This window comes from Glycine max, chromosome 8 (assembly GCF_000004515.6).
Source record: "Glycine max cultivar Williams 82 chromosome 8, Glycine_max_v4.0, whole genome shotgun sequence".
In the NCBI taxonomy this organism is placed as follows: domain Eukaryota; kingdom Viridiplantae; phylum Streptophyta; class Magnoliopsida; order Fabales; family Fabaceae; genus Glycine; species Glycine max.
Window position 1 is genome coordinate 38,021,707 of NC_038244.2, and position 9,692 is coordinate 38,031,398.

At 34.8% G+C, this 9,692-nt stretch overlaps 1 protein-coding gene and 1 long non-coding RNA gene across 2 annotated transcripts; one reads left to right on the plus strand and one right to left on the minus strand.

Annotated features, from left to right (window-relative positions):
* Positions 1 to 878: 878 nt before the first annotated feature.
* LOC100798413 (BTB/POZ domain-containing protein At1g67900) lies at positions 879 to 4,646 on the plus strand. The gene is made up of 4 exons (XM_003531937.5): positions 879 to 1,614; positions 1,728 to 1,797; positions 1,979 to 3,253; positions 3,981 to 4,646. Exons 1-4 carry the CDS (start codon positions 1,556 to 1,558, stop codon positions 4,479 to 4,481), a joined length of 1,905 nt encoding a protein of 634 aa, XP_003531985.1. The 5' UTR covers positions 879 to 1,555; the 3' UTR covers positions 4,482 to 4,646.
* A 2,470-nt stretch (positions 4,647 to 7,116) lies between these two features.
* Positions 7,117 to 8,852, minus strand: LOC100798943 (uncharacterized). The gene is made up of 2 exons (XR_005892683.1): positions 8,072 to 8,852; positions 7,117 to 7,745 (listed from the first exon to the last, which is right to left on the minus strand). It is a non-coding gene; the product is annotated as an uncharacterized lncRNA (long non-coding RNA).
* Positions 8,853 to 9,692: the final 840 nt, after the last annotated feature.

Genomic DNA, 9,692 nt, shown 5'->3' on the forward strand with positions numbered 1-9,692 from the left:
TTTTTATTTGTTAATATAGCACAACATGCTATAGTTTTAGTGTTTCTACTAAGTAACAAAGCAAAACAGAATAAAAATATAAATACATAATAAAGTTACACAATTTTCCTAGGTCGAATTGGTCAATGAATGATTGACAGTTTCATTATTGGGTATCCACTATCCAGATGCTCTTAAGTCTTACCTCAGCTTGTAAAAGTCTCACGTCTGAATTGCATTCTTTATTTTAGCTGAGTATATATTTCCTGTTGTATTTCGATGTTGTTCTTTTATGAATAATTTTAAATCTTGTTATACATTTTCTTGAAAATATTTAATGAGTTTTATATTTAAAGATATTAGATATACTTATTATTTAACATTTTCTTTATAAAATAAGAAAAATATTTATAAAAAGATATAATATGGCTTGCAAAATATAATCTTTTTTTATCATTTTAACTATTTTTAATCTCTAAAATGGATTAAAAATAGTATGTATAGAGACTAAAATTAATTTATTTTTTAACTATATATAAAGATTAAATGAGTAACTAAATCAAAAACATATTCAAAACTTATCATACAAAAGAAGTAAGGGGATTAAGAAAAGAACGTTGCAGGATGATTTATGATTATTCTCTTTTTATAAAATAATAGAAAGATTTGTAAGGAAAAAACTTAGTTATATGTGTTGGCACTCAATGTAAATTTTTATTATGCAGATTATTGAGTTAAAATTCTAATTTCTATTGGAAAACCATACTTAAAGATCTTACTTTTGTTCAATTTATAATCATTTTTTCATTGCAATTTTGTTTTTGGTTTTGTTGCATTTTCTTTGGGTGTTGTGCTGCTAAGCTATATATAGTCGTTTTATTTTAGAGCACGCCTGTGTAATCTATATATATCTTCCTAAATCGGGAAGAATTTGCATTGCCCTTTGATCCTTTCTCTTTAAAATGTCCAATTCACTGATAACTTTGTAGTGTTAGATGCTCCCAATTTATGTCGATTGACCATTGAACAGCATTAGAAACACACTTCTTTGCGTAATCTGTCAAATACACTTTCTATCAATGATTGAACATTAGTACTAAAAAAATTACGTAATCTTTCAAATACACTTGACGAATTTCATTTATAATTTCATTTTTTTTCTTACAAAATAACAAAATTGTTTCTGAATGAATGTGATCAAAGTTGCGTTCCTTTTTACCATATTTGTTGTCACTCCTACTTATTTAAACTGCTTTGTATTATTTCTTCCCGTAGCAAGCCTCTTGTTTTTCCTTTTCCATTGGAACTTCTTCACATCCTCTCTCTCCCCCCAAAAAAACTTGATCTTCTTTACTTTCTTTTTCTGTCTGAGAGTTCTTGAAGTTTTCCATTGAGGCTCCAGAAACTTTATGAGTTCTGTTGATTCATTTTCCACTTGGCAATATAATGAAAGAGCATTTCATGTAGATGTTCTTCACCACTATATGCTCTTATTGCACTACTTGTGTTTTGTGCCGTTCTGAATTATGCAAATAACTACATGATTTAGCATAAAAGAAATTGTTGACACACAATCATGAAGTTTATGAAACTAGGATCTCGTTCGGACACCTTTTACACTGCAGAGTCTGTAAGGCAAGTCATAGATAGATCAATTTTTATTGGTTCTATTTGTAGATGATTAATGGATTAATGTGTATCAGCTTCAGGTGAGTAACATGAGTTTTTTCCTTTTTCTTTGTATGCAGGACAATCTCTTCTGAAGTTTCAAGTGACTTCATAATTCAAGTGAAAGGAACTAGATACCTTCTTCACAAGGTATGCTTCTTGAAACTTTTACACTTGAGAATACCAAATTACCAATGATAGAAACTCTTCAAGTTCTATCTCAGTCCATTTTTATATTTTAAGAAACTTTTTGTATCTTTTTTTTTTTTATTGTTCATTCATTATTGTTTTGTCACATATTGGTTCATGTTGAATTGTTGATGTTGTTCAGTTTCCACTACTGTCCAAATGTTTTCGCCTGCAAAGGCTATGCTCAGAGAGTTCTGATTCTCCACAGCACCAAATAGTCCAACTACCTGATTTTCCTGGCGGGGTGGAAACATTTGAGCTTTGTGCCAAGTTCTGCTATGGCATAACAATCACTCTCAGTGCTTACAACATCGTGGCCGCGCGATGCGCGGCCGAGTACTTGCAGATGACTGAGGATGTTGAGAAGGGGAATTTGATTTACAAGCTTGATGTTTTCTTCAACTCATGCATCCTCAATGGCTGGAAGGATTCCATTGTGACTTTACAAACCACAAAGGCATTGCCTTTGTGGTCAGAGGACTTAGCAATTTCAAGCAGATGCATTGAGGCAATTGCCTCAAAGGCCTTAAGCCACCCATCAAAGGTGAGTTTGTCACACAGCCATTCCCGGAGGGTGAGGGATGATGTGTCTTCATGCACCGGAAGCGAAAGCTTGAGACACAAATCAACAAGCAGAGGTTGGTGGGCTGAGGATTTAGCAGATTTGAGCATAGACTTGTATTGGAGAACCATGATAGCCATCAAATCTGGTGGCAAGACACCCTCAAATCTCATTGGTGATGCATTGAAAATCTATGCATCTAGATGGCTACCAAATATAAGGAAGAATGTGCATCATGTCAAGAGGGAAAAAACTGAATCAGACTCAGATTCAGATTCTGCAAGTGAAGTGAATTCAAAACATAGACTACTTTTGGAATCAATAGTGAGCTTGCTTCCAGCAGAGAAAGGTGCTGTTTCTTGCAGCTTCCTTCTTAAGCTATTGAAGGCTGCCAATATTCTCAATGCTTCTTCTTCTTCAAAGGTGGAATTGGCCACAAGGGTAGGACTTCAGTTGGAGGAAGCAGCGGTTAACGATCTTCTGATACGCTCAGTGTCTAAGAGTACTAATGATATGATCTATGAAGTGGACTTGGTGATGACCATATTGGAACAGTTCATGTTGCAAGGTCAGAGTCCTCCAACCAGCCCTCCAAGATCAAGATTTGCCGTCGAAAGAAGGCGGTCTCGTTCCGCCGAGAATATTAACCTTGAGTTTCAAGAGAGTAGGAGGTCCTCCTCAGCTTCTCATAGCTCAAAACTTAAGGTGGCAAAGCTTGTGGATAGGTACCTTCAGGAGGTTGCCAGGGATGTGAATTTGCCTCTCTCAAAATTCATTGCTATTGTTGAAACTATACCAGATTTTGCAAGGCATGATCATGATGATCTGTACAGAGCTATTGACATTTATCTCAAGGTAATGTTTTGATTAAGAAATTTCTATTTATTTTCAGAATTACTTCATGTTGTACATGGTAGGAAAAAAAAAATGGCCAACAAAGAGGGGTTCCTGGGGGGCTCTGGTTGAAGAACATGTTTCAATGGTGGGACAGAATTGGTGGATAAACAACTCGACCTTGAAATCTTGTCTCATTCAACATTTTTTCGTGGTTTAGGTATAGTAGGATGACCCACCAGAAATTTGGTGTGAATGTGGCCACTTTCTGACTAACACTCGCAGTTTCTAATTTCTGTTCTGGCAGTTAGTCATTTCACTTGGTTAGAACAAGAAAGAAAAAAAATGTCAGTGATAACTATGAAAGAACATTTTTGGTACACACGAGTTTTATTTTATTGGTACTAGTTTTTTTGTTCTTCTCTCTATAATGGCAACAATGAACTTTGAACTTAGGACATCCTGCAAAATATTCAAATTCTCTGCTACTTAGACGACCTTAATGAGTTTTTATTTATACTAGTTGTGTTCATTAGATAGGGATAAAAAGAAAAGGAGATAAATGTTCTTTAGTCCTTCACATGATTGGTAGTGTGTTTTTCCCATTTTCCATGATAAATGTGTTCATTCCATTAAGCAAAATTTTTACAAAAAGAGAACTCTAAACTCTTTAGTAATGTAATATATGTTACTGGGAGAAAGAACCCCATTAGTATCACTAAAAATTTTGTTTAACTGAAAAATGTAGGCACATCCAGAACTCAGCAAGAGTGAAAGGAAGAGGCTATGTAGAATTCTAGACTGCAAAAAGCTGTCTATGGAAGCATGCATGCATGCAGCACAGAATGAGCTTCTTCCCCTAAGAGTTGTTGTGCAAGTTCTCTTCTTTGAGCAAGTAAGAGCAGCAGCAGCTGGTGGCAAAGTGAGTGACATGCCAAGCAACATCAAGGCATTGCTCACTGCAAATGGCATTGACCCTTCAAAGCACACAGCACCATTGAGCACCACAACTAGTATTCATGTTGATGACAATTGGAGTGTTTCTGGATTCAAGTCATCAAAGTCAACAACTAGGAACCCTACTCTCAGAATGAAGCTAGCTGAGGATGACTTGGATGAAAATGTTGTGCCCCGTGATGAGATTGGAAGAACTTCTAGGTTTAAGGGTATTCTTGGTCTTCCCACTCAGCCCAAAAAAATGTTTAGCAAGTTGTGGTCTACAAATAGAAGTGCCACTGAAAAGAATTGAGTGAATTTTTCTATTTTTCATGATGGGGATATGGGGAATTTAGAGGGTAACATATACTATATGTAAGTTGTAATGTAATGTAAAATCTAGGGAAAATTAATGAATCCAAAAATGTGCATTGTTCAGGTAACCTATATAATAATGAGAAATGAGATTTTTCAAAAAGGGGGAAATCTCTTTGGTAAAAATCACATTTGTGAAAAATTGGATGATGATTGAGGAAGAGGAACCTTAGGTGTAAGTGACGAATTGTAGGGTCAAGGGTGCCGTTTGTGTCCACGAATCTGAAACACGTGGCTATGTTCATCTTTGGTGGTTCACTTCAAATGGGTCCTGATTCTGTTGATAAAAATTAATTATTGATATTTTCATGCTTCTAACATAAAGCAATTAATAGTGTAATATCAGATTATGTTCCTCATATCTATTTTGTATCCACGCGGATAATGTCGTCCCTTATTGAATTGATATCTTGTTATGGATAGGATTTGTTGCAAATAATTAAGGTTGGACATTTGGTGTTTTGTTAGCAGAGATTTGTCATTAATATATCATGCGGTGGAACAATCTAGTGTGTTAGTTTGGTTAACAAAATGATGTTGCAATGAATACCGACCAAAAAGTAGCACAAATAAACAAGAAAGAATAAGATCCAGCATTGGTAAGATATGTTTGCTTCTAAGTGGTATTATTGAAACAACGACAACTATTGAACTTAAAACCACTTGTTGTGTTTAATACCCATGACTCAGCATTGTTCCATCCCTACAATAAACCTCCATGTATCCACATTTACTATTCTAAGCAAAAAATAATTGAAGAGTAAAGATGGGTATTCCATTTAAAGCCAAACCTTTTCAGCACTACTGAGAAATATGTGTAACAAGTTTTGAGGCCCTGAAATCATAGGCTTCTTCAATATCAACTAATTATTTAGGTATTGAGTTGACTTCTTAATTGCGCTGGGTGTATTTGATGGAGGTCACTTTCAACCTCCTTTACTCTCAGATTTCTAATTATAATCATTAATTTGGATTTTTGTGGGATTGATGAGACGAATTATGTCCCTAGAGAACTAACTAGTTAGTTCAATCTCACAAACTTAGACCGACCTCTCACTGTTTTGGAGGCGGTGAAAGAATTATACTTTTCTAAATTTTTTAGGTTCAACAAAGTCATAAAAAGCATATATATATATATGGGAATCAAATAGTGGGGGACTGGCTGTGGTGGTCGTCATCATCATTGTTGCAATCATGATCACTAGTCATCATAGTTTCTTTGACCTTGACTAAATAACTATTTTGAGAGCATGCCTGCATGAATATTCCTGACATCAATGACTGATTTACTAGTACTACTAGGTATGATTAGCATTAACAACAATTCTTTGTACTACTTACTTGAACCATTACTGTTTACATTCCTTTTGATATTTTGTTTGCTTCTTCTCTAATTCAATACTTCAATTCAAACTACTTACCAGTCATTTGTCAAGAAGTTGCGTGCGTGAATAGGAATGTACCCTCCTAATTCTTAGTGGATCTCTTTATTTTCCAATGGTTCGTTGCTCCACTTTTACTATTAAAAAGTTGGAATCGAAAAAAAAACTATTTAGAGGTTAGAGATACGAAATCAAATTTATGCAAGGAAATGACGTGGAAGCTTGCTTCTGAACGTGTTTATCGAAAATATACTACCCACATAACACACCTCAACACCAATAATGTGTCTGTATAAGTAATTGGAAATTTTACTGGTCATTAAATTAATCGCCTGCAAGTGACAATTATGATGGTTGATTCCAAGTTCGTTTGTGCTATTCGAGTCTAATAGTGCTAGGCCATGTTGGTAAATCAATTTTTGTTTTCATCTCTAGGCAATGTTGGTGCAGGTGGTTGTTTCAATGATTCACAATGTTGTTTCTTCTATGTAGTTCCAACTCACAAATTTGAATGAGATTGTAGTTGTTCATCATCAGGGTACGATGTCAGGGGAAAATTTTGTTGCTAGACTTGGTTCATGTTGAATCTTATAATTGGCAACATATGCGTAGATCAAATTTTATAACAAATTAATAATATTGTATACATAAACTTTGATGTTTTGCTATATCTAGATTCATCGGGAACCTGAATCTATTATTATATAACAACTCGAAGACATCAAATATGGGAAAATTTTGACAAAATCAAAAAAAGATTTTGCCAAATGGACAGTAGTTTATGTTTTTAAGTATTATTCATCAATTAAAATTGTAGCTTTATATAAATAACATCGATGCTCAAGCAACTGTACTAAGTTTTGTCCACTGCAAAATTTCAGTTTCAGAATCAATGAAGTGATTCTTGTTCATGAAGCAGAGAGACTTAATGAGTTTTGGAACCACTCCCTGTAGTCATAGATTATCGTAGCACATAGACCTTCACAATTAATCCATGTACATGGTGTATTGCTTCACATGAGATGCTATTATGTTTCATGAATACAATACCACAAAGACAACAGAAAAAATGACAGAACACTTTATACGACTAGATTTAGTGATCAAGTTAAGGAAAGGACACTTAGAAAAATACGGGGATGTGAAAAGAGTAAAAAGACAACGGGTATTTCAACTTTTAATAACATACACTTGAAAGGACAATCAAGCAGGAATGAAATTAAATGATCCCAAATTGTTAACGTGACAATCGTATAGAGTAAAATTACTTACATGACATACATCTCTACACCTTGCAATTATTATAACTTACCATTGGTTTATGATTAGATGACTTTGTAAAAAATTTTACACTGTCAATTCATCAATTTTTTTTTTCTCATTTTATAAATAGATAGAAAGTAAACAACATGACGCGCCTAAACACAAGTAATCATATAGCAGCTTAGTAACAATTTAACATTCAATTCATCAGAAGATCAATGAACTGGATCCTTGTTAGCAACAGCAACAGCATCAACAATTGAAGAATGAACCGTAGATGCCTGATCCCTGAGGGACTCTGATTCCATGCTTTTGGTCCTCTGGAGGCTAGGGGCACGGTGAAGCCGGCAACGAAAAGAACCAGCATGTGTGGTTGGAGAACAAAGACAATTGCTCTTGGTCATACTAGGTTGTCTCTGAAGGCCACCACCACCACCACCTTGTCCCAAATTAGGAGCCCCTTGAAACTCCACCCCAGCAACACTTGACACGACCTCACTCCTAGATGCCATTTGAACTTTCTGGTCACTTTCCATGCTCTCCAATTCCTGCACTACCTAACATACAAATAGTACCACCTTTTGTTACAGAATTCAAATACCAGAAAATTTACAACTCAGGCACACCGCTTAACTGTTTGTTAGAAAAATACTATCCAAGCTAGTGACTCTTCCAATTAATAGCATAAGATGTAGCAACATAGCTATATATGTATTTGGAGACCACACCTTAAGAAGGGTCTCGAAGAACCTTCAAGATTCAGGAAATTCAAATACCAGAAAATTTACAACTACTCAGGCACACTCTGCTCAACTACTAGTTACAAAATTACTATCCAAGTTAGTGACTCTTCCAACGAATAAGATAAGATGTAGCAACATACATGTATTTGGAGACCAAACCTTAAGAAGGGTCTTCAGGAACCTTCAGGGTTGAAGAACTTTATTAAAGAATAGAAGCAAATTATGGAGATGGAGAGAAAAGTCGATTTGCACATATGCATAAGACCCATGATGCAATGTGATATAAAAATATGGATCAATATGCAACACACAAGTTTGTGTGCTTTCTTTCTGTTCATATCACGGGTTTGATAATTAATTTAACTAACGCCCCCACCTACATTTTGATCTCTTTTGGATTTGGTATACTATATATGTTTATGTGCTTCAACCACTGGCAACATGAAATCATATCAGATCATCGAATTTCTCTCTTTTGTGTGGAGTTGCATTGAATCATGACGCAAAGTTTGGCCCCTAAACAATAAACACCAATGCTTTTCGGACCCACACATGATGGCAGACATTCGAGTGGATGTCAATTACCCTACCTTTGCTGTGGGTCTCAACTTGCAATTTAGTATGCATGCACAACTTGATGGATAAGATGCCTTGTCACAACAATATCTCATTATTCAACATTTGCAATGAAAACACATAACAGCATTGATAAATTGATAATAACCAAAACCACTTTAGGCACTGAAGGGTTATATTGATATTTTCTAGAACTAGGCTTCCGCTCCTTGAATACTCCTATAAGGCCGTGTTTAACAATATTTTGTTGAATTTAATGGTTATATATATATAAGTTATGACTAAATGACAACATAAAATTATTTTATATGATTAATATTGTCATTAAATTCTTTTTTTTTTACCTAAATTTATTGAAGATCACACGATCTTGTAGAAGTTTTAATTTGTTTTTTATTTAATAAGTTTAACTAATAATTTTTAAAAAAATATTAACGAATAATACAAAATATACTAAGAAGTATATTAAAAACCAAGGATTAAAATAATAGTCATTTTAATGACAACTTTGGGTTTTTATTTTATTTTACTCCTTTAAAGATTGAAATGCTTAGAGACTAAAAAAAAAAACTTTAAAAAGCTACAACCAAAAACATCCTATTTTATAAGGAAATAAAATCATATTTAAGCATTTTAATGACTAACCTGATATTTTTGTGTTACTTTAATATATTTTTTTATAAAAACCAATCGGATACCTATCTTTTGGGTTAACAACCTATTACTAATAGGAAATTAGTATTCTCACCACCAGTAGTGCCTAGCAATACCAAGAAGGATGAAATGTCTCTTTTGCCCACAATTCCAAATCCCTATACCCCCTAACCCCTTCTCCAAGCACCGTCTCGCCGCCCCACCCTGACCATAGATCCGACCAGATCGTAGTTGAGATTTACGCATATGGGTTTTCACAAGGTGCGACAACCTTGTTTGCAGAGGCGGAGGGGTTGCGCACAGTCGTGTATTTGGGGATTTTTACGGTTTGGTTTTGTTGAAGGCGAAGGGGATGCAGTGATCTTGTGGCTTAATTTCTCTAATGAAGACGAAGGGATCTTGCTTGGGTTTGAATCTGTGTTGTTGTTGTTGTGTTTTTTGTTTGGGATGTGTCCAGGTGCTTGTCCACCCGAATCTCATTTTCGTCTTCTCTCCTTCTCAACGGAAGCGTATTTCCGTTTCAGTAAGTAT